Source organism: Mustelus asterias, unplaced genomic scaffold, assembly GCF_964213995.1.
Source record: "Mustelus asterias unplaced genomic scaffold, sMusAst1.hap1.1 HAP1_SCAFFOLD_331, whole genome shotgun sequence".
Lineage (NCBI taxonomy): Eukaryota > Metazoa > Chordata > Chondrichthyes > Carcharhiniformes > Triakidae > Mustelus > Mustelus asterias.
In genome coordinates this window covers 83015-107937 of record NW_027590293.1, presented here as the reverse complement: position 1 = coordinate 107937, position 24923 = coordinate 83015, and the positions used below count along the sequence as shown (strand labels likewise).

The 24923-nt window shown below is 47.0% G+C and overlaps 5 protein-coding genes across 5 annotated transcripts in view; 2 read left to right on the top strand and 3 right to left on the bottom strand.

Moving 5' to 3' along the window:
• LOC144486400 (uncharacterized) overlaps positions 1 to 24923 on the bottom strand; it is a 67567-nt gene that overhangs the window by 16957 nt on the left and 25687 nt on the right. The gene's annotated exons all lie outside the window — the stretch shown is intronic.
• LOC144486394 (uncharacterized) overlaps positions 1 to 24923 on the top strand; it is a 159061-nt gene that overhangs the window by 120581 nt on the left and 13557 nt on the right. The gene's annotated exons all lie outside the window — the stretch shown is intronic.
• LOC144486406 (uncharacterized) lies at positions 4587 to 5815 on the bottom strand. The gene has a single exon (XM_078204447.1). It carries the CDS (start codon positions 5537 to 5539, stop codon positions 5117 to 5119), a length of 423 nt encoding a protein of 140 aa, XP_078060573.1. The 5' UTR covers positions 5540 to 5815; the 3' UTR covers positions 4587 to 5116.
• Positions 7583 to 23622, bottom strand: LOC144486408 (uncharacterized). The gene is made up of 4 exons (XM_078204448.1): positions 23561 to 23622; positions 16126 to 17769; positions 11255 to 11714; positions 7583 to 8402 (listed from the first exon to the last, which is right to left on the bottom strand). Exons 2-4 carry the CDS (start codon positions 17437 to 17439, stop codon positions 8014 to 8016), a joined length of 2163 nt encoding a protein of 720 aa, XP_078060574.1. The 5' UTR covers positions 17440 to 17769; positions 23561 to 23622; the 3' UTR covers positions 7583 to 8013.
• On the top strand, positions 13307 to 22951 carry LOC144486405 (uncharacterized). Its single transcript, XM_078204446.1, has 2 exons — positions 13307 to 13388; positions 18253 to 22951. The coding sequence occupies exon 2, from the start codon at positions 18594 to 18596 to the stop codon at positions 19227 to 19229; it is 636 nt and encodes a 211-aa protein (XP_078060572.1). The 5' UTR covers positions 13307 to 13388; positions 18253 to 18593; the 3' UTR covers positions 19230 to 22951.

Sequence of the window (24923 nt, the reverse complement as noted above, 5' to 3'; positions counted from 1 at the left end):
TCACTTTATTTCCCCAAGTTCCCTAACATCCATGCTTTTCTCAACAATAAATAATGATGAAAAATATTCATTTATGATCTCACCCATCTCTTGTGGATCCGCACATAGATGACCTTGTTGATCCTTCAGAGGCCCTACTCTCTACCTAGTTACTCTTTGGCACTTTATGTATTTATAGAACCTCTTTGGATTCTCCTTTGCCTTATCTGCCAAAACAATCTCGTGTCCCCTTTTTGCCCTCCTGATTTCTCTCTTAATTCTACTCCTACACCCTCTATACTCTTCAAGGGATCCACTTGATCCCAGCTGCCTATGCATGTCATGTGCCTCCTTCTTCTTGACGAGGGCCTCAATATCCCGAGTCATCCAGGGTTCCCGACTTCTACCAGCCTTGCCCATCACTCTAAGAGCAATGTGCTTACCCTGAACCCTGGTTAAAACACTTTTGAAAGCCTCCCACTTACCAGACGTCCCTTTGCCTTCCCACAGACTCCCCCAGTTAACTGTCGAAAGTTCCTGCCTGATACCATCAACATTGGCCTTGCCCTAATTTAGAATTTTTACTTTTGGACCTGACCAATCATTTTCCATAGGTATCTTAAAACTAATGGAATTATGGTCACTGGTCCCAAAGTGATCCCTCACTCACACTTCTATCACCTGCCCTTCCTTATTTCCCAAGAGGAGGTCAGGTTTTGCCCCTCTCTAGTCGGGCCATCCACATACTGAATGAGAAATTCCTCCTGAATACACTCAACAAATTTCTCTCCATCCAAGCCTCTAATACTGTGGCTGTCCCAGTCAATGTTGGGAAAGTTAAAATCTCCGACTATTACCACCCTATTTTTCTTGGAACTATCTGTAATCTCCTTACATATTTGCTCCTCAATTTCCCACCGACTATTTGGGGGCCTATAGTACAACCCTATCAAAGTGATTTCCCCCTTCTTATTTTTCAGTTCACCCCTTTTGACTCAGTAGGCGAACCCTCGGATATATCCCTTCTCAGTACTGCCGTGATGTTTTCCTGAATCAAAAGTGCAACTCCCCCTCCTTTCTTTCCTCCTGTTCTATCTTTCCTATGGCATCTTGTTTTTAACTTGTTTTTAAATCACCCAGAAACTCGTGTCTATTTTAGTTTATAATTGTGGATTTATTGGAGCCAGTTAAATGTGGAAATTTTAAGCATACCCTGGAGGAATTTGGAACAACTGAGAATTTTATATTGTTGTCACCTCAACCCCAGATAAAGAACAAGGAGATTGCAGGTGGTAACGTGTTTGGGATTTTAAATTAACAAAGATTAGATGTTGCTGATAAAATCAGGCCTTGGAAGTTGGCTTAAAAAGGGTTAAGTTACAATGAAGGATCTTGCATCTTATTTTAATCAAGGAGTTGTGAGCTTGTAGTGCTCTGTCGCTTTAAGAAGCTACAGCTGCGAGAGAGAATGCTGAGGATTCATTGTTTGAAATTTACGAGCTGTGAGAATCTGTGTGTTTTGTTTGTTTTATGTGGATGTTTGTAGATATGTTTTATCATTGTTTTGGGCTACATTTGTTAAGGTTTATCTTTCTGGGGAATTAATCTTACCTTGAGTCTTTAATTAAAGGCATTTTTGGGAGTTTAAAAACAGAATCAGAAGAATGCTTAAGTAATTAATTTTGGTTATTATTGTAAAGCACATGCTAAGTTTCTCTGTTTGTGTGTGGATGATTTTTGTGGGTTGAACGCTTTAAGCTTTGAGGTTTTTTGTCTGTGATTTAAATCAAACAGATTTTTTAAATGGAAGTGTCATGAATAAAGCTTTTTTTTTCAAAAGTTATGAACCTGGAGCCATATTTACTGACCAGAGACAGGATTCCAGGATATTTTACTAAACATGTGGGAATTTTAATCCAGATAAAACTCACTCATGAAAATGAGACTTTTAACTTGTAATGGTTATTGTAAGGGGAAGTTTTCTCACTTCCTACCAGCATGAAAGACAAGCAGACATGAGTACAGTACAAAAAGGCAACACAAATTTTATTCTCTGTTTAAAATAACAAAACTGCAGGCCTGGGGAGAGACAGCTGCTCGTCAACTGCTCTGCCTGGCTATTATGCGCTTTACAGTTTATAGGGTTTTGAACTTCGTGCCAAACATATGGTAATAGGCTCATCATTTACTACAAGTTACATGATCAGTATCTGCTCATAACACAAAGCAGTGGCACAATAGCGAGATATTAAAACAGCCATTATAGATAGGTGGAGCTGATCCCATTTCCCCTGGGCTGATCTGTTTCTGGAGGGCTCCCTTTGTGATTTGAGCTTCTTGCATAATCTAATCAGTTGAGCTATTGTCTGTGTTTCCCTGCTTGGAGTCGAAAGTGATTAAGGCTGTCTGAAGTGATTAGGGGATGCAAGGAGCCTCTCCATGAGTCATCGCATTGCTGTGAACTGTTGACAATATTTTAAAATAAATTTGATATACACACGTAAAAATATCCATGATATTAAGCATAAAAGTCGTCTTAAGCATAAAGGTCGCCCCCTTCAGTTATTTAAAATTTGGTACATATGAAACGATTCTGACCAATTCTGTGTTGGATTGATCTTGGGTTAAACTTCCTGTCAGGTCCAAAGATTTATTCCTGACACAATTAACACAATGAAAAGGAAAATTCTGGAATTGGATACTGAAGAACAGAGTTTAAAAGGAGAGATTATTAAATAGAAATGATTCCCAGACCGTGTGGTCATTAGATTGAAACAAAGGAAGGGTGCTGACATCCATTTGAGAACTTTTAATCCACCCCTTTTCAAACTGAGTCTATGTACAAAGAAAACGCCAAGGATGGTCGATAAGGGGGTCTGGAAAACATCATGATGGGGGCACCTATCTGTTCATGAGATGCTCACAAAGCCCCATGATGCCCAGATACTAATTTAATTGCACCTATATGTAATGTATGTAATCTATCACCATTCTGATTGGATTGTGTCCAGCTGGGATGGACTGAGTAACTGCATAAGAATTGATGATATTCTTTGTTGGGTGGAGTTGCACATGGTCAGCCCCTGTGGCTTCTCCCCGCTGGCCTAGCTCAATAAACTGTTTGTCGATTGAATCAGGTTTGAGTGTTGAATGATTCTTCTGAGTTCATTCCCCCCAACACACTGGGTACATTACCACTTCATCCTTGGGAGTGGCCTGATAGGCCGTGGTCCAGACTACATGTGGCCCTTGGGGGGCCTTTCATGAATCACATGTTTTTGCTTGTTGTAGATGCACATTCAAAATGCTTGGAAGCACAGATCATGAGTAATATTACAGGGCAATTAGGACTAGCTTAGTGGTAAAAACTGTGTGGCATGGACAAGTTGGGCCGAAGGGCCTGTTTCCATGCTGTAAACCTCTATGACTCTAACTACCTTTTTTGTAGCCTGAAGTTCCCACAATTGGAAAGCAGCCAGATTAGTTAAATAGACAGCATTAATTGTGAGACAATTAAATAATAAATGATTCATTAATACAGATGTTATAAAGGCTGGAAATGTAAATTTGAACACAAGTTTATAACTTTTAGAATTATAAACACATTAAGAATGGTTAAAATGCTGTGGGAATTATCAGATGTTCCCTTCCCATGCTGACAGAATAAAAAAAGATGAAAGGACTTGTTAACCTTGACTGGAGGGAATGAATCGGCTCCTGTTCAAGATGTCTCAACATTGAGTGACTGATGTGAACCAATTATCGGTCGACCCAATTATCAGGCTACCCCAAGCTAAGAGATATCGTTTGAGAGAAAGATATGTCTTAAAATTAAGACAATGTGTGCAATTAGCTAAAAACCAAATCAATTTCATTATTGACAAGTTATGGCTAATTCCTAACAATTGGCTGAGCTGGGCTTTCTACATTTTTAAAGTATAAAAAAGGGATTCGAGAAACCAATTTGGTAAAAGTTTTTTAAAGTTAACTTTTTTTATAGTTTGTTTATTAGTGTCACACATAGACTTACATTAACATTGCAATGAAGTTACTCTGAAAATCCCCCAGTCGCCACACTCTGGCGCCTGTTTGGGTAAACTGAGGGAGAATTTAGCATGGCCAATGTACCCAACCAGCACGTCTTTCAGACTGTGGGAGGAAACCGGAGCACCCGGAGGAAACCTGCACAGACACGGGGAGAATGGGCGAACTCCGCACAGCCAGTGACCCAAGCCGGGACTCGAACCCTCTGCTGTGAGGCAGCAGTGCCTCGCACTGTGCCCTCCAGAGAGACGTTGGGAGCTGTTAGTTTTACAAGTTATCCACGTTTTCAGAGCCATCACTTCATGTCCTGGTTTGAGAAGGATGGAGAAGTTAAAGTTCAGCTTTCCTCCTTTTGCTGTTGATCCATACTTTGCTTTTTTATCTTTCTGACTTGTTACATTTTTAATGGTTCATAAACTTTCTGAATTCACCATTTAAAGTATTCTTTCTTGCCATATGGTTCAGACACTGGAACCTGGTGTGATTTACGATTGGGGAGGTTATTGTAAACAAGAGAACCCCCATAAATCTTAGTTCAAATAAATCAAAGTTCTTATAAATGGAATGTTATCCTTTATTCTGAGAGAAATTGAACATAGAAGTAAAGATGTTATGCTTCAGTTGTGCAGGGCGTTGCTGAGATTGCACCTTGAACACGGTACAATTTTGTCTCCTATTAAACAAAGGATATAAATACATTGGAAGCAGTTCAGAGGAGGTTTACAAGATTGATTCCCAATCCAGTAGTGTGAAACATTAACACTGTTTCTCTCTCCACAGATGCTGCAAGACGTGTTGTGTTTTTCCAGTCCTTTCTGTATTTATTTTAAATCTACCTGTAGTGGTAGGAAAAACACTATTTACTATCCAGGATAAAATAAATGTCCTTCATCAGCTTTTGTGGATCATTTCAGTGGCAATGTGCTCTCCCAGGCTCAAAGAGCATCAGCGAACTAGAAGCAAAGTCGTGAGACCGGCCAGTCCAGCAGAAAGAAACCCTCCGACCCTCCCACTTCACCAACTGTCAGAATGAACATGGTTCAGTCCTGGATGTGATTAACAGCAGCAATAAAACAGAATCCAACCCCTGTCATCACTTGTGAACTCGCTGGTGTCTCAGCAGGCTGGATGACTGAGTGAATCCTTTCCCACACGCCCAACAGGTGCATGGTTTCTCCCCAGTGTGAACTCGCTGGTGTTCCTGCAGGTTTGATAACCGACTGAATCCCTTCCCGCACTTGGAGCAGGTGACAGGCTTCTCCCCGGTGTGAACCCGCTGGTGATCCTGCAGGGTGGACGAATGTGTGAATCCCTTCCCACACACACAGCAAGTGTACGGTTTCTCCCCAGTGTGAACTCGCTTGTGTCTCAGCAGGTTGCTTGACTGAGTGAAACACTTCCTACACTCAAGGCAGGTGAATGGTCTCTCCCCGGTGTGGCTGCGTCGATGGGTTTCCAGCTCAGATGGGCACTGACATGCCTTCCCACAGTCCCCACATTTCCACGGTTTCTCCATGGTGCGGGTGTCTTTGTCACCCTCCTGGTTAAACAGTCAATTAAATCTCACACAGAACACGGGTACAGTCTCTCCCCGCTGTGAATACTGCGATGTATTTTCAGGCTGTGTAACTGGTTAAAGCTCTTTCCACACTCAGTGCACTGGAACACTCTCACTCAGGTGTGTCTGTGTCTTGGTGTATTTCCAGTCACATTTATGTTATAAAAAATTCTGACGCAGACAGAACATTAAAAGATTTCTCCTTCAAGATTGAAAGGCCAATGATATTCGGGTCCCAATCAATCAAATGTCTGTCAGATGTTGATGTGACGTTTGATTCGAGATTTCTGTCTGTAAATCCCCACCTTCTGATATCCTGCAAAAGGAGATTACAAAATTCATCAGTGTCAGTACAGGACAGAAATTCAGAACAGACAATTCTAGTTTCTATGGAACATTCTTTCCTCTCTCATTCCCCAAACGCAGTAAATCTCCATCCCACACACTCTCCCTCAATTCTCACTCTGCTGTATCTAATATTCACCCTCCCAATTCTCCTGAAGGTGCTGATTGAGGCTGATTGACAGATCCATGCTCACGGCTTCCTGTCCTGGACACAGGGAGCTGAAAATCTCCATGCAGGCTGCCAGACAGATGTCTATAATACTGGATAAAAGTGTAACATACAGGACATTACTTGAGTAGTGGTAGAGCAGGGATTTGAGGAAGATTTATATTTAGGTAGGGAGAGCACATGATCTAGAACTCGCTGCCTATGAGGATGGTGGAACAGAAGATTCAATCATTTCAAAATGAAATTGGATGGGTACTTGAAGGAAATAAAACTTGCAGAGGAATGTTGATAGAGAGAAAGAACAGGATTCTACAGAGAATCAATCTGCAGTCCATAAGATGACGTGGAGATGTCGGCGTTGGACTGGGGTGGGCACACAACACCAGGTTCATCAGGTGAGTGGCCATTCACCTGATGAAGGAGCAGTGCTCCGAAAGCTCGTGCGATCAAATAAACCTGTTGGACTTTAACCTGGTATTGTGAGACTTCTTACTGTTTATAAGATGTACAGGTTAGGTTGATTGGCCATGCTCAATTGCCACTTAGTGTCCCAGGATGTGTGGGTTGGGGGGGCAATGCCCGGGGGGGGCAAAGCCCGGGGGGGGGGGGCAAAGCCCGGGGGGGGGCAAAGCCCGGGGGGGGGGGCAAAGCCCGGGGGGGGGGGGGGACAGAGAGATAGTAAAAGTTTTTACAAATATATAAAAAGGAAAAGAGTAGCTAAAGTAAATGTTGGACCCTTAGTAGATGAGAAGGGGGATTTAATAATGGGAAACGAGGAAATGGCTGAGGCCTTAAACAAGTTTTTTGTATCAGTCTTCACGGTAGAGGACACAAATAGCTTACCGAAAATTGACGGTCATGGGACTGTAGGGGATGAGGTCCTTAAAATGATTACTATTACTAAAGAGGTAGTGCTTAGGAGGCTAATGGGACTAAAGGTAGACAAGTCCCCGGGCCCGGATGGAATGCATCCCAGGGGACTGAAAGAAATGGCAGAAGTAATAGAGGATGCGTTGGTTGTAATTTATCAAAATACGCTGGACTCTGGGGAAGTGCCGGCTGATTGGAAAACAGCTAATGTGACGCCACTGTTTAAAAAAGGAGGTAGACAAAAGGCGGGTAACTACAGGCCGGTTAGCTTAACGTCCGTAGTTGGGAAATTGCTGGAATTCATCATTAAGGAAGAAATAGCAGGACACCTGGAAAAAAATGGTTTGATCAAGCAGACGCAGCATGGATTCATGAAGGGAAAGTCGTGTTTGACAAATTTACTGGATTTTTATGTTGATGTAACGAGTGCGGTTGACAGAGGGGAACCAGTGGATGTGGTGTTTTTGGATTTCCAGAAGGCGTTCGATAAGGTGCCTCACAAAAGGTTGCTGCAGAAAATCAGGGTGCACGGAGTTAGGGGTAAAGTGTTAGCGTGGATTGGGGATTGGCTATCTAACAGGAAGCAGAGAGTTGGAATAAATGGGTGCTTTTCTGGTTGGCAGTTGGTGACTAGTGGCGTGCCACAGGGATTGGTGCCGGGGCCTCAAGTATTTACCATATGCATAGACGATCTGGAGGAGGGGACCGAGTGTTGGGTAACAAAGTTTGCGGATGACACAAAGATGAGTGGGAAAGTGAATTGCGTGGAGGATGCGGTAAGTCTGCAGAGAGATTTGGATAGGCTAAGTGAGTGGGCGAGGATCTGGCAGATGGAGTATAGCGTTGGTAAGTGTGAGCTTATCCACTTTGGAAGGAATAATAGTAAAATGGAAGCTGCAATGCTGCCCCCTGTTGTTCACTTCTCCCAGTCTCAGCATTGCAGAGTGTTTAAACAAGAATGGCACATTCAGCACCATGGAATGAGAACATTCGGACTAACTCTTCGTTATACAATTGTTCTGTTTGTATTAACAGTTCACAATCCAGGTCACAGATCTGATTCAGTGAGAGGAGGTGAGAGTGCCTTTGCAGGTTTTTGTACGGGCTCACTGCGCCTCTGTAGCAGTGTGGGGCTCAGCGCACAGTGATACACGGCAGAGTCAGAGACATGGACCCCAGTGATATTTAAAGGAACTGTTTTCTTGTCCTTGTCCAAATCAGCAGAAAACCGGTCAGGGAAATCTGGAGACTTTTCTCCGCCCCCCGTGCTATATTTCTGCAGTAAATATCTCGGAGCTTCCCCGGGATACTGGATGTACCAGAAGAGATTTGGAAAAGCATCCGTTGTTGTGTAATTACAATTCACTATTACGTTCAATCCTTCCTGAACCGTTAATTCAGCCGGGTCCTGGGAAACTGAATCTTGGCCATTGATTCCTGCAACAAAATGTAGAATGTGTGAGAAATCTGTGAACAAATATAACCCATGAAACACACACTGAGGATCTGAGCTCAGACTCACCGGGCAGCGTGGTCATTGTTATCAGTAAAGCACACAGGAGATACATGGTTCCTGATTGGACAGTAAGCAGCGACAATGTTTACAATAAGTTGCTGCCTCTAGTCTTATATCACAGAGTGAACTCAGATCAGAGGCAGCTTCAAGTATTCAGAAACAGGGAGGCGTTTCTCAGTGCTGCGATTGGCTCATCTCCCTGAGCTGACGTCAGCTGCGAATCATAAAATCCCTGCAGTGCAGAAGGAGGCCATTCGCCCCATCGAGTCTATACCGGTCACAATACCACCCAGGCTCCACTCCCGCAACTCCATGTATTTACCCTGCGTATCCCCTGACGCTCGGGTCAATTTAGCATGGCCAATCAACCTAACCTGCACATCTTTGGACTGTGGGAGGAAACAGGAGAACCCGAAGGGGACCCACGTAGACACTGGGAGAACATGCAAACTCAGACAGAAAGTGATCCGAAGCCGGAATTGAACCCGGGTCCCTGACACTGTGAGACAGCAGCGCTGACCATTGTGGCATCATGCCGCCCCGTAACCAGTGAACCAATCACTGTTAGTTAATGATTTAATATAGCTGGCACTTTCCAATCACATTCCTTCCCTGGCCGTAAACTTATTTCTAAAGTCTTTGCTCTCTCTCTGCTCTCTCCCACATCATCACTTATTCTGTCTCATTAACTGGTTAACTCGCTTTCCTCAGAACTCAGTCCATCAATCTTTCTTAAGGCAGATCCTTTTTTCTAATTTAATCATTTATGGGTGACACGGTGGCGCAGTGGTTCGCATTGTTGCCTCACAGCCCCAGGGACACGGGTTCGATTCCAGCCTCGGGTCACTGTCTCTGTGGAGTTTGCACTTTCTCACCGTGTCTGCGTGGGTTTCCTCAGGTGCTCCAGTTTCCCTCCACATTCCTAAACTGTGCAGGTTTGCTGGATTGGCCACGCAAAATTACCCTAAGTGTCAGGGGATAGCAGGGTAAATATGTGGGTTACGGGGATAGGGCCTGGGTGGGATTGTTGTCGGGACAGGCTCCATCCTGCATTGTCGGGATTCAATGATTCAGCAGCCTAACGTACAGGGATTAATGAGTAGCATCCAGGACTCAACATAATTAATAGTTAGTGCTGTAAGTATACCGGGGATAAGTAGTCACTCAACTCTGCACCAGGAAATATTTCACGGACTCATAACATAGAAACTAGAAGCAGGAGCCTTCTCCGCCATTCATCGTAATCATAGCTGATCATGGAATTCAATATCCTGATCCTCCTTCCCCCTCGACCCCTTTAGCCCCAAGAGCTATATCAAATTTCTTCTTGAAATCAGACAACGTTTTGGCCTCAACTACATTCGGTGGTATTGAATTCCATACATTCAACACTCTCTGGATGAAAGAATTTCCCTTCACCTCAGTTTTTCCCTTATCTTCAAAAGATGACCCATGGTTCTGGATTCCACCATTGGGAACAGTCTTCTGGATCTACCCTGTCGAACCCTGTTAGAATTTTATAAGTTTCTATGAGACCCCCTCTCACTATTCGAAACCGCAGTGAATATAATCCTAACGGATTTAATCTCTCCTCATATGACAGAGCTGCCATCCCAGGAATCAGCATAGTAAATCTTCACTGTACCCCTCTATTCCCCAAATAGAAAAGCTCTGATTTCAATCAGTTATTATTTCTGCTCCACGGACTTGAAAATGGAACAATTCTGAGGCTGCATTTGATAATAGATCACTTTTAAAATGTGTCGCCGGGCAGATAGGCACCGAATCCAGAATTTTTCTAAGTACAGATTAAGGAAGTTATTCACCCGGGGTAATCTGCAGATTTTGTGCGGATGGGATCGGAGAATGGTTGGATTTGATCCGGGAATAATAGGATGGCAAATGTGACATTTCACAACACTGACAATGGCTGAGCTCAGTGGGGGAATATTATTCAGCTGGGGCTGTATTGTGGCCTTCATTTCCTGCGCATTTTCGTTGAGATCCGACTCTTTTTCTCTGACCCTGAAACGTCTGCGTCACTTTTTGTATGAGGCCCGCGGGAGCCTCATTCACTGTGGGTCTCAGTGGGAATCAAATTGTTGTCTAATTGTCCCAGCAGATAACAGGTTCCTTTGAACTCTCCAGCTGCTACTTTAATGCAGACTTTAACCAATTTATTTTGAGCTGGTTTCTGTTCAATAAACTGGCACTGACACACAAACACATTAAAATATTTTAGACTTTTCTGCATTTTCAGTCTGGAAATCTAATCCTGCCATTTCACTCTCAGTCAGGAACAGATCCCAGTTTTGCACCAATCTCTGATTTAGCAGCATGCTTCCAGCATTCACTGTTGTTCTTCCTGACTCTAAACACAGTTGTAAAGGAACTTCTGTTCCTGGTCTAGGAGCGCTGAAACATAGAAGGGAGTGACTGAGATTCTTGCACATCTCAGGATTAAACCACACGGGTACTTTGCTGTCGTGAAGAGAGACGAGGAAGAGCAAAGTGCTGTTTGTCCCTCTGTGACCCTGAAGGACTGCGTCCTGTTTGCCATATGATCCACCCCCGATTGTCTTTTCTGAGCTCCAGCCTGGTGATGTTAAACAGTCAGGTGGGAAAGACAAAAATCTACAACAATTTTAAAAAACAAAGCTGGTCTATTTCATATTTATTCAGAATATTAAACCTCAACGGATGAAGACTGTCAGAGTGAACACGATTCAGTCCTGGATATGATTAACAGCATCATTAAGAGTAGAATCCAAACCTTGCAGTCGTTTGTGAACTCGCTGGTGTGTTAGCAGGTGGGATGACTGAATAAATCCCTTTCCACAGACATTACAGGTGAACGGCCTCTCCCCAGTGTGAACTCGCTGGTGTTTCAGAAGATAAGATAAATGAGAAAATCCCTTCCCACAGACAGAGCAGGTAAGTGGCCTCTCCGCACTGTGAACTTTCTGGTGTGTCAGCAGGTTGGATGACTGACTGAATCCCTTCCCACACACAGAGCAGGTGAACGGCCTCTCCCCAGTGTGAACTCGCTGGTGATTCAATAAGTTGGATGAACGAGTGAATCCCTTCCCACAGTCTGAGCAGGTGAAGGGCCTCTCCCCAGTGTGAATTCTCTGGTGGTTCAATAGGGCAGATGGACGGCTGAATCCCTTCCCACACACACAGCAGGTGAATGGCCTCTCCCCAGTGTGAGCATATTGGTGCGTTAGCAGATCCTTTTTATTTTTAAAGCTCTTCGCACAGTGGGAACAATTAAAAAGTTTGTTATCAGAGTGAACAAGTTGATGTGTCTGCAAGTGGGATGACTGAATGAATCCTTTCCCACACACAGAGCAGGTGAACGGTCTCTCCCCAGTGTGAATTCGTTGGTGTGTCAGCAGATCCTTTTTGCATTTAAAACTCTTCTCACAGTCAGAACATGTAAACATTCTCTCATCAGTGTGAACAAGTTGGTGTGTCACAATGTGGGATGAGCGAGTGAATCCCTTCCCACACACAGGACAGGTGAACGGCCTCTCCCCAGTGTGAACCCGTTGGTGAGTCAGAAGGTTGTATGAATGGGTGAATCCCTTCCCACAGACGGAGCAGGTGAACGGTCTCTCCCCAGTGTGACTGCGCCGATGAACTTCCAGTTGTGATGGGAAACCGAATCCCTTCCCACAATCCACACATTTCCACGGTTTCTCCATGGTGCGGGTGTCCTTGTGTTTCTCCAGGTTGGATGATCAGTTCAAGCCTCATCCACACACACAACATACACGTAGTTTCACCCTGCTGTGAACTGTGATGTTTTTTCAGGCTGTGTAACTGGTTAAAGCTCTTTCCACATTCAGTTCACTGGAACACTCTCACTCGGGTGTGTGTTTGTCTCGATGCTTTTCCAGTCACAGTGATGTTTAATTTCTTTGCCCACAGGCAGAACAGACAAATATTTCTCTTTCTATATTCAAAGACCAATGATATTCAGCTCCGAAGGAACTGAATGACTTTGTCAGATGTGATGTCCGGTTTGAATTTTCTGTCTGCCAATCTTTCACTTCCAATATCCTGTAAAAACAGTTTAGAAAAGTCATCACTGTCAGAACACGATACAAACTCTGAACAGACAATTCTAGTTCGTCTGGAACATTTTTTCCTCTCTTGTTCCCCCAAATCTGTAAATCTCCGTCCCACACACTCTCCCTCTTCCCTGGGCTGAAATCCAAACCCATCTCTACCATTTCTTTCCTCCACTCCCAGTTTTCTCCCTCCCTCTACTCTGTCTGGGTTCAGTTCTCCAGCTCCTGTCTGCAGACTGACAATAAAACCAATGGGTCTTATTGGGGGTGTTGGGGCCTCCAGCGGGTGTTTGTGAATCCTCCCCGCCCACCTCCCAGGGTTTCCTTCCTTCCCAGAGATCAGAGTCCTCATTGATTTGAGGCCAAAGTGTAACCTCTTATTTATTGTCCCCCTCCCCCATCCTCTGATGTGAACCATCCTCCAGTGGCTGAGCCAGGATGGGGCCGTTAACCTGGGCCTGTTCCCGGGAGGGAGGGAGAAGCCCCGCAGCTGCAAACCAGGGAGCTGACAATGATTCTGAAGGGTTTGCGGATCCACAAAGTGTTTCCAAATCCTCCCAGCCACCGCCTAACGCTGACTCCGCTTCTCCGGGACAAACAAGCGCCAAGGCCAACAATGACACTGCGCATGCTCCACATCACAATGCCCGGGAGCTGATTGACGCCAGCTCCGGACCAATAGGAAGAGGGGGCGGGACTGGAGGACCGAGCGGGAGCGGCTGGTCCTCCAACCAATCGGAGTGAATGAGGGGCGGGACCTGAAGCATGCGCAGTGCGGGTAATGGCGGCGGCGGACGGACGGTTTCAACTTGGAAGCGAGAACAATACAAGGTAGAGGGCGGCGCGCGGGGAATGATAAATGTGGCGGGTGGGTGGCCTTCAAAAAGAATACGGCCCGGCCGTACATCTTAGAGGCCGCGACAATGGCTGAGGGGCCGACAACCCCAGCCATTGCCTTGACACAGGCCTCGATGGACATGTCGGGGTGGGCGTAGCACTTCACCCCGAGCTGCCGCGTGAGCAACGAAAAAGACGGCAGGGCCTTGGGAGCGGCGGGGGCTCTGGCAGCCGCCACGCCCGCATAGGTGGGCCGAGAAGGCTCTGCCACGGCAGGGCGTATAAGAGGAGGGAAAAATAAGGGAGGGTAGGGTAGGTGGATGGGGATCTAGGTGCTCTCTCCCCGGAGCGAGAGAGGAGGTCGGAGGAGCAGGAGGGAGGACGAGGGACAAGGCACGGAGGGGGGCCGGTGCCCCAGTCAGGGGGAAAGAGGGGAGGGGGTGCCGGTGTTGGGGGCAGCAGCAGTGGGTGGGGGACTTTACTCCTCCAGCCCTTTTGGGCGCAAACAGTTCAAGTCCGGGGTGTCTTCGCCCGCCCGCCCGCCCGCCCGCAGATGGAAAAAACAGTCTGAATTTACTTCACCCCCCCATCCCTTTCAGGCACCGACCTTCTGATGATGAGGGCACCAGCCCAACCACTCAGTCCCTCGATGTTGAAACGTGCAGTCCTCCCTCCCATAGATGGAAAGAAAAAAGAAAGAAAGTCACTCCGTGTCCTCTCTCCCTCCAGGGAGAGAGCACCCTCCAGTGGGCGGACGGACGGAAGACAGGCAGGCCAGACGGCAGGCAGGCCGGACAGCAGGCAGGCAGGCAACAGCTCACCTTCCTCCCCCTTCCCACTTTCAGATGCTGGAATTAACAAATTAACATTCCTGCCCGGTTCTGACCCGGGGACCTTTCGCGTGTCAGGCAAACGTGACAACCACTTCACTACAGAAACAACCTCTCTGATGTTGGAGACAGGAGGAAGTTTCAGTCTGTCTGAAGCTCAATCTTCATTCACGCAAAGCCCGCGCTCTGATCAGCTGAAGGACCAGAGTCCTTCCGGTCCTTCAACTCTTCCTATTAATCAACACCTCAGAAGGTCAGGGGGCAGGATCTGCCCTGCAATTCGCAGCTTCCCCCTCCCTTGGACCTGCGCAGTCCCGGGCCGGGGGGAGGGGGAGATCACCGAGCAGCTTCTCGCTCTGGCCGGAGCCGCCAGCCGGTTGCCTGGAAACCTTGGCTCGATGAGGTGCAGGGGGAGGGGAACAATGGGTGGGGGCGGGGCTCCCGGGTCCGCGCGCCCAGGCCTGAGCACTGGAACCCAGAGACGTCACCGCGGAGCAGAGTGATTCCTATTGGCTGATTCAGGCAGGACTCCATTGTGACATCACAAAGGGGAAGTTGGCCAATGATGATGTAATTTAAACAATGCCTGAGATCACTTCACTTCTTGGTCAGACCCCCTTTTCAGTCCAGTGCTACTTGGAGTTTACCGTCAATTCAACAACTATTGGGTTACAAGTCCCTCACAGTTCTGATCACAACTTCATGATAAAATAATTTAAATAATGCATGAGAACGCTTCTTACCGGACTACCTACCACTGGTCAGACCCCCTTTTTACAGATTCGGGAATCTCAGCCACTGAACACCAGCCGGTCCTGGAATAAGTTTCATTCTAACTCATTCTGAGTAAATATTCTCACCAGGTCCTCTGTCAGGACCCTGCTAAGCAGCTTTAATGGTTCATGATTGCAGAAACTGAGCAGTCACAGGAATGTGGTCAAGATAGTCCAGTCCCATAATGCCGCACATTTAATCTGCAGTCCTTCAGTTATAACAGAATATGTGGCTGTATGTAGCTGCCTCGGCCACGATCAGCGCCAACACTGCCTTCCTGAACTGCTATAATGCCGAAGGTGTAAGTACACCCACAGTGCTGTTAGGGAGGGATTTCCAGCTACACATTCCACACTTCCTCTCGACTGTGGGTGGATACGCGATTGAGACATTTCATTCAACTGCACTCAAGCTGAGTTATTCAAATCCCTTTATTGTACGGGACAATATATTCATGATTTCTTTAAAACAGAAATTAAACATTCCCATTTGATTTCAGGTATTAACATATTCTGTTAGTTTGTTCTTTATTGTCAATGTCAGGCTAGGGTTGTTCCCCTTGGAGCAAGGAGGTTGAGGGTAGATTTGATAGAGGTGGACAAGATTCTGACAGGTTTAGATAAGATGGACAAAGAAAAGCTGTTCCCATTAGCTGACGAGAGAAGGACGAGGGGGACACAGATTTATGGTTTTGGGTCAGAGAGGAAGGGGGGATGTGAGGAAGAATATTTTGATGCAGTGAATGGTAATGACCTGGAACTTGCTGCCTACGAGGGTGGAGGAAGTGGAGACAATAAACAATTACAAAGGAAATTGGATGGGCATCTGGGGGAGTTTCAAACAGAAATGCTGACTAAAAATCTCTGAACTTCCTAACACCCTGTCACTCTGTGATCCGTGTGAAATCTGAAACCAGGTATTCGCAACAAGACTCAAAGAGCATCAGCCCACTGGAGGCAAAGTCATGAGACCGGCCAGTCCAGCAGAAAGAAACCCTCCGACCCTCCCCATTGACCAACTGTGAGAATGAACAAAATGCAGTCCTGGATGTAATTGAGAGCAGAAACAATAACAGCAGAATCCAACCCCTGGAATCACTCATGAGCATTTTGGTGTCTCAGCAGGGCGGATGAAACTCTGAAACCCTTCCCACACTGAGAGCAGGTGAATGGTCTCTCCCCAGTGTGAACTCGCTGGTGTGTCCGCAGGGTGGATAATTGACTGAACCCCTTCCCACACTGAGAGCAGGTGAACGGTCTCTCCCCAGTATGAAGGCGCTGGTGCGTCTGCAGGTTAGATAATTGACTGAACCCCTTCCCGCACTGAGAGCAGGTGAACGGTCTCTCCCCAGTGTGAACTCGCTGGTGCTTCTGCAGGTTAGATAATTGACTGAACCCCTTCTCACACTGAGAGCAGGTGAACGGCCACTCCCCAGTGTGAACTCGCTGGTGAGTCCGCAGGGTGAATAAATCAGTGAATCCCTTCCCACACTGAGAGCAGGTGAACGGTCTCTCCCCAGTGTGAATTCGCTGGTGGGTCTCCAGCTTAGCTAATTGACTGAACCCCTTCCCACACATAGAGCAGGTGAAAGGCCACTCCCCAGTGTGAACTCGCTGGTGTCTCCGCAGAGTGGATAAATCAGTGAATCCCTTCCCACAATGAGAGCAGGTGAACGGTCTCTCCCCAGTGTGAATTCGCTGGTGCTTCTGCAGGTTAGATAATTGACTGAACCCCTTCTCACACTCAGAGCAGGTGAACGGCCACTCCCCAGTGTGAACTCGCTGGTGAGTCCGCAGGGTGAATAAATCAGTGAACCCCTTCTCACACTGAGAGCAGGTGAATGGTCTCTCCCCAGTGTGAACTCGCTGGTGCGTCTGCAGCTCAGCTAATTGACTGAACCCCTTCCCACACATAGAGCAGGTGAACGGCCACTCCCCAGTGTGAACTCGCTGGTGTCTCCGCAGGGTGGATAAATCAGTGAATCCCTTCCCACACTGAAAGCAGGTGAAAGGTCTCTCCCCTGTGTGAACTCGCTGGTGTCTCTGCAGGTTAGCTAAATGACTGAACCCTTTCTCACACTGAGAGCAGGTGAACGGCCTCTCCCCAGTGTGAACTCGCTGGTGTCTCTGCAGGTTAGCCAATTGACTGAACCCCTTCTCACACTGAGAGCAGGTGAACGGTCTCTCCCCAGTGTGAACTCGCTGGTGTGCCTGCAGGCTGGATGACCGAGTGAATCCCTTCCCACACTGAGAGCAAGTGAAGGGCCTCTCCCCAGTGTGAGCTCGCTGGTGTCTCTGCAGCTGGGATACCCGAGTGAATCCCTCCCCACACTGAGAGCAAGTAAATGGTCTCTCCCCAGTGTGGCTGTGCCGATGATCTTCCAGCTCTGATGGGGCTCTGTATCTCTTCCCACAGTCCCCACATTTCCATGGTTTCTCCATGGTGCAGGTGTTCTTTCCTTTCTCTTCAGTTGAACACTCGTCCACACACAGAACAGTCCCCCCACCCCCGCTGTGAATGGTGTGATATTTATTGCTGTGTAACTGGTTAAAGCTCTTGAGTCAATGCACTAGAACACACTCACTCCAGTGTTGCAGCGTGTTGGCACTTTTCCAGTCACACTGATGTTTGAAATCTTTTCAAGTCACCAGACCGGACAACCATTTCTCCTTGATTTAAAGGCCGATGATATTCAGGTCCCGAGGAATATGACTCTGTCAGATCTAGACACAACGTCTGAGATTTCGGTCTGTGATTCCTCTTTCAATTTCCTGTAAAACAAGTTTGCAGAGGTCATCAGTGTCAGTGCAGGATAGAAATTCAGAACAGACAATTCTAATTTCTATGGAACATTCTTTCCTCCCTCCAGACTCGAAACATTGGCTCTATTCTCTCTCTATTGGGGGGATAGCGTGGGAAATGATGCTGCGGTAGATCAGCCAATTCTCAATGAATGGTTGAGGCAGTTCGATGGGCTGAATGGCCAACCGCAGCTCCTGTTTCTTATGATTTGTGTGTGGTGGACAGGAAGCAGTGAGCATGGATCTGTCAATCAGCCTCAATCAGTACCTTCAGGAGAATTGGGAGGGTGAATATTAGATACAGCAGAGTGAGAATGGAGGGAGAGTGTGTGGGATCGAGATTCACAGCTTTGGGGATGAGAGAGGAAAGAATGTTCATTGGAAATTAGAATTGTCTGTTCTGAATTTCTATCCTGTGCTGACACTGATGATGTTTGTAAATTCCTTTTGCAGGATATCAGAAGGTGAAGATTTAAAGACGAATATTAAACCAAACCTCACATCAAAATCTAACATAGTCACTCAGTTCATTGGGACCTGAATATCATCGAGCTTTGAATCTAGAATGGAAATGTTTCTCTGCTCTGTCTGCTTCAGGAGATTTTAAACATCAGTGTGACTGGAAAAGCACCGAGACACACACACACTGAAACATGAACACACCTGAGTGACTGTGGAAAGAACTTTAACCAGTTAAACAGCCTGAAAATACATTGCAGCAGAGAGACTGCACCCATGTTTTGTTGTAACTGAACTGATTGTCAAGCTTGGAGAGTCACAAGGACACTCGCACCATGGAGAAATTGTGTAAATGTGGGGACTGTGGGAAAGGATTCAGGTTCCCATCTGCACTGGAAACTCATCGGCGCAGTCACACTGGAGAGAGACCATTCACCTGCTGTGTGTGTGGGAAGAGATTCACTCAGTTATCCCATTTACAAACACACCAGGGAGTTCACACTGGGGAGAGGCCATTCACCTGCTCTGTGTGTGGGAAAGGATTCACTCGGTTAAACAATCTGCTGACCGACCAGCGCATTCACACCGGGGAGAGACCGTTCACCTGCTGTGTGTGTGGGAAGGGATTCACTCAGTTGCCCAACCTGTTGAGCCACAAGGTCACTCACACCCAAGACTGTGGGAGTGGCTTCAAAAGCTCTCGAGAACTGATGGTCCACCAACCCATTCACACTGACGAGAGACTGGTTAGCTGCTCTCACTGCACAAAGAGGTTTAGGAGGTCATCCACGTGGCAGAGACACCAGCGAGTTCACACCGGGGACAGACCGTTCACCTGCTCCGTGTGTGGGAAATGGATTCAATCGGTCATCCAACCTGCAGCGACACCAACAAGTTCACAAGTGATTGCAGGGGTTGGATTCTTTCTCTCTCAATCTTTCTCTCTCTCTCTCTCTCAGCAGATTCGATGAATGATTGAATCCCTTCCCACAAGTGGAGCATATGAACGGTCTCTCCCCGGTGTGACTGCGTCGATGAGATTCCACCCCAGATGGGGCTCTGAATCCCTTCCCACAGTCTCCACATTTCCATGGTTTCTCCATGGTGTCGGAGTCCTTGTGTCTCTCCACAATCAGTGCACTGGAACACTCTGATACGGGTGTGAGAATCTCAGTGCTTTTCCAGTCAAAACCTCTCCTTCCAATATCCACTGAAAGCAGTTTACAAAAATCATCACTGTCAGCACATGATAGAAATTCAAAACAGACAATTGTAGTTTCTATGGAACATTCTTTAAATCTCCACCCACGCCCCTCACACATACACTCTCTCTCTCTCATTCCATTTAGCATTCTGCGGCACGGTGGCACAGTGGTTAGCACCATCAGCTCCAAGTTCCCCTCCAACCCACATACCATCCTGACTTGCCTGCCATCCAGGACTAAGAGAACAGAAATGTTTTCCATATAAATACTGGGAAGTCTGAACCCATTGTCTTCAGTCCCCACGCCAAACTCCACTCCCTGTCGGAGCCGGAACCAGGCTGTTCACAACCATGGTGAAATATTTCACTCCAGGATGAGCTTCCAGCCACATCATCATCAAGACTGCCTATTTCCACCTCAGTGACATCGTCCGACACCACCCCAGTCTCAACTCATAAGACCATAAGACACAGTAACAGAATTAGGCCACTCGGCCCATCGAGTCTGCTCCGCCATTCAATCATGGCTGATATTTTTCTCATCCCCATTCTCCTGCCTTTTCCCCATAACCCCTGATCCCCTCATTAATCAAGAACCTATCTATCTCTGTCTTAAAGACACTCAATGTCCTGACCTCCACAGCCTTCTGTGGCAAAGAGTTCCACAGATTCACCACTCTCTGGCTGAAGAAATTCCTCCTCCTCTCTGTTTTAAAGGATCGTCCCTTTAGTCTGAGGTTGTGCCCTCTATTTCTAGCTGTTCCTACTTGTGGAAACATTCTCTCCACATCCACTCTATCCAGGCCTCGCAGTATCCTGTAAGTTTCAATAAGATCCCCCCTCATCCTTATAAACTCCAATGAGTACAGACCCAGAGTCTGAACTGTTCCTCATAGGACAAGCTCTTCATTCCAGGGATCATTCTTGTGAACCTCCTCTGGACCTTTTCCAAAGCCAGCACATCCTTCCTTAGATATCGGGACCAAAACTGCTCACAATAGTCCAAATGGGGGCTGACCAGAGCCTTACGCAGCCTCAGAAATATATCCCTGCTCTTGTATTCTAGGCCTATCGACATGAATGCTAACATTGCATTTGCCTTCCTAACTGCCGACTGAACCTGCACGTTAACTTTAAAAGAATCTTGAACAATGACTTCAAGGTCCCTTTGTGTTTCTGATTTCCTCAGCATTTCCCCATTTAGAAAATACTTGTTGTCTCCATTCCTCCTTCCAAAGTGCATAACCTCACACTTTTCCACTTTGTATTCCATCTGCCACTTCTTTGCCCACTCTCCTAACCTGTCCCAAGTCCTTCTGCCGCCCCCCTGCTTCCTCGATACTACCTCTCCCTCTATATATCTTTGTATCATCTGCAAACTTAGCAACAGTGCCTTCAGTTCCTTCCTCCAAATCGTTAATGTATATTGTGAAAAGTTGTGGTCCCAGCACTGAACCCTGAGGCACACCACTGGTCACCGGCTGCCATCCTGAGAAAGACCCCTTTAGCCCCACTCTCTGCCTTCTGCCAGCCAATCCTCTATCCATGCCAGGATCTTACCCTTAACACCATGGGCACTTAACTTATTTAACAGTTTCCCCTGCAGCACCTTGTCAAAGGCCTTCTGGAAATCTAAATAAATCAGGTCCACTAGTTCTCCTTTATCTAACTTCTTTGTTACCAGATATGATCTAAGGAGATCCATCAAAGATGCCAAAAGACAATACCGGATCAAGCTAGAGTCTCAGGCTCGCCACACCAACCCCCGCTGACTATGGCAAGGTCTGCAAAACATAACAGGCTACAAGGTGAAGGCATGTAAAATCGCCGGCTCTCCAACACACCTCTCCCTGATGAGCTCAATGCATTTGTTTTGAGCAAGAGGTCAGCGAGAGCATGCTCTCCCCCTGGAAGCCCTGGATGAACCTGTATCTGGGGTCTCTATTGCAGATGTCAGAGCAGCTTTCTTGAAGGTCAACCCACAGAAAGCAACTGGCCCGGATGGGATACCCGGATGTGCATTCAGATCCTGTGCAGATTAGCTGGCAGAGGTATTCACAGACATCTTCAACCTCTCTTTACAACAATCTGAGGTCCGTATCTGCTTCAAGAAAGATGACCATCATCCTGGTACCTAAGAAAAACAAAGCAGCGTGCCTTAATGACTATCGGCCGGTGGCTCTGACATCCATCATGATGAAGTGCTTCGAAAGGTTTGTCACGGTACGAATCAATTCCAGCCTCCCGGACGATCTGGGTCCACTACAGTTTGCCTGCCGCCGCAACAGGTCCACAGCAGGCGCCATTTCCCTGGCCCTGTACTCAACCTTGGAACAGCTAGATAACAAGGACTCCTATGTCAGACTCCTATTTGTTGACTGCAGCTCAGCCTTCAACACTATTAGCCCCACGAAACTCATCTCCAAACTCCGTGGCCTGGGTCTCAGCACCTCCCTCTGCAACTGGATCCTGAACTTCCTAACTCACAGACCACAAACAGTATGGATAGGCAACAACACCTCCTCCACGATCATCCTCAACACCGGTGCCCCACAAGGCTGTGTTCTCAGCCCCCTATTATACTCTTATACACCTATGACTGTGCGGCTAAATTTCCCTCCAATTCGATTTTCAAGTTTGCTGACGACACCCCAGTACTGGGTCGGATTTCAAACAATGATGAGACAGAGTACAGGAATGAGACAGAGAACCTGGTGAACTGGTGCGGCAACAATAATCCCTCCCTCAATGTCAACAAAACAAAGGAGATTGTCATCGACTTCAGGAAGCATAAAGAAGAACATGCCCATGTCGACATCAATGGGGACGAAGTAGAAAGGGTCGAGAGCTTCAGGTTTTTAGGTATCCAGATCACCAAAAACCTGTCCTGGTCTCCCCATGTCGACACTCTTGTTACGAAAGCTCACCAACGCCTCTACTTTCTCAGTAGACTAAGGAAATTTAGCATGTCAGCTACGACTCTCACCAACCTTTACAAATGCACCATAGAAAGCATTCTTTCTGGTTGTAGCACAGCTTGGTATGGCTCCTGCTCTGCCCAAGACTGCAAGGATCTACAAAAGGTTGTGAATGTAGCCCAATCCATCATGCGAACCAGCCTCCCATCCATTGACTCTGTCTACACTTCCCGCTGCCTCGGCAAAGCAGCCAGCATAATTAAGGACCCCAAGCACCCCGACATTCTCTCTTCCACCTTCTTCCCTCGGGATAAAGATACAAAAGTCTGAGGTCACGTACCAACCGACTCAAGAACAGCTTCTTCTCTGCTGCTGTCAGTCTTTTGAATGGACTTACCTTGCATTCAGTTGATCTTTCTCTACACTCTCGCTCTGACTGTAACACTACATTCTGCACTCTCTCATTTCCTTCTCTATGAATGGTATGTTTTCTCTGTATAGCGCACAAGAAACAATACTTTTCACTGTATGTTAATACATGCAACAATAATAAATCAAATCAAATCAAAAGCTCCTCAAAGAACTCTAACAGATTTGTCAGACATGACCTCCCCTTGACAAAGCCGTGCTGACTCAGTCCTACTTTATCCTGCACTTCCAAGTACTCTGCGATCTCAGCTTTAATAATGGACTCGAAAATCTTGGCAATGACCGAAGTCAGGCGAATTTGGAACCCTCACCCATTCCATTGTGACCTCACACTCTCACCCATTCCATTGTGACCTCACACTCTCACCCATTCCATTGTGACGTCACACCCTCACCCATTCCATTGTGACGTCACACCCTCACCCATTCCATTGTGACATCACTCCCCGATCACAATCCCTGCCGGCCTCCCACATGCAGCCTCAATGGCGGTGATGCATTATCTATCAATCAAGTAAAGACTAGTTTGTTTGCAAGAACAAATCGGCTTTTATTCGCAAAAGACTTGGAGCACACACCCATGCTGATGAACTGGTCCAGCAACTGAGGCAGGAGGGTGGGGAGCAGTCACCTTCATACCTGGACCGGGGGGGGGGGGGGGGGAAGGAGTCTCATGCAGGGCTGGCAGGGGCATGCCCAGACATGTCACACACACACACACACACAGGCAATAAGCTTAACAGTGGTTTACCACAGGCGGCAGTCAGCTCGGGTCTAACACTACAAGCTGCCGCTCCATTTGGCACAAAGGGGGGGACCCGGAAGTTCATTTCCGGGGGTTGGGTTTGAACAACATGTTTACAAAGCCTCTCCACCCACCCGCCACATTTATCATTACCCGCGCGCCGCCCTCTACCTCGTATTGATTCTCGCTTCCACATAAAAACCGGCCGTCCGTCGCCATTACTCGCACTGCGCATGTTTCAGGTCCCGCCCCTCATTCACTCCGATTGGTTGGAGGACCAGCCGCTCCAGCTCGGTCCTCCAGCCCCGCCCCCTCTTCCTATTGGTCCAGAGCTGCCGTCAATCAGTCCCCGGGCATTGTGATGTGGAGCATGCGCAGTGTCATTGCTGTCCTTGGCGCTTGTTTGTCCCGGAGAAGCGGAGTCAGCGTTAGGCGGTGGCTGGGAGGATTTGGAAACACTTTGTGGATCCGCAAACCCTTCAGAATCATTGTCAGCTCCCTGGTTTGCAGCTGCGGGGCTTCTCCCTCCCTCCCTCCCGGGAACAGGCCCAGGTTAACGGCCCCATCCTGGCTCAGCCACTGGAGGATGGTTCACATCAGAGGATGGGGGAGGGGGACAATAAATAAGAGGTTACACTTTGGCCTCAAATCAATGAGGACTCTGATCTCTGGGAAGGAAGGGAACCCTGGGAGGTGGGCGGGGAGGATTCACAAACACCCGCTGGAGACCCAACACCCCCAATAAGACCCATTTGTTTTATTGTCAGTCTGCAGACAGCAGCTGGAGAACTGAACCCAGACAGAGGAGAGGGAGGGAGAAAACTGGGAGTGGGGGAAAGAAATGATGCAGATGGTGAGATGGGTTTAAGCCCAGGGAGGAGAGAGAGAGAGAGTGTGTGGGACGGGGATTTACAGATTTTGGGGAACAAGAGAGGAAAAAATGTTCCAGAGAATCTAGAATTGTCTGTTCAGAATTTCTATCCCGGACTGACGGTGATGACTTTTCCAAATTTTTTTTTACAGGATATTGGAAGTGGAGGATTCGCAGACAGAAAACTCAAACCGAACATCATGACTGGCAAAGTCATTCAGTTCCTTCGGAGCTGAATATCATTGGTCTTTGAATATGGGAGGAGAAATGTTTGACTCTTCTGTCTGTCGGCAAAGATTTTAAACATCAGTGTGACCGGAAAAGCATTGGAACAAACACACACCCGATTGAGAGTGTTCCAGTGAACTGACTGTGGAAAGAGCTTTAACCAGTCCACAGTCTGAAAGAACATCACACAGTTCACAGCAGGGTGAAACTACATGTATGTTGTGTGTGTGGACGAGGTTTCAACTGATCATCCAACCTGGAGAAACAAGG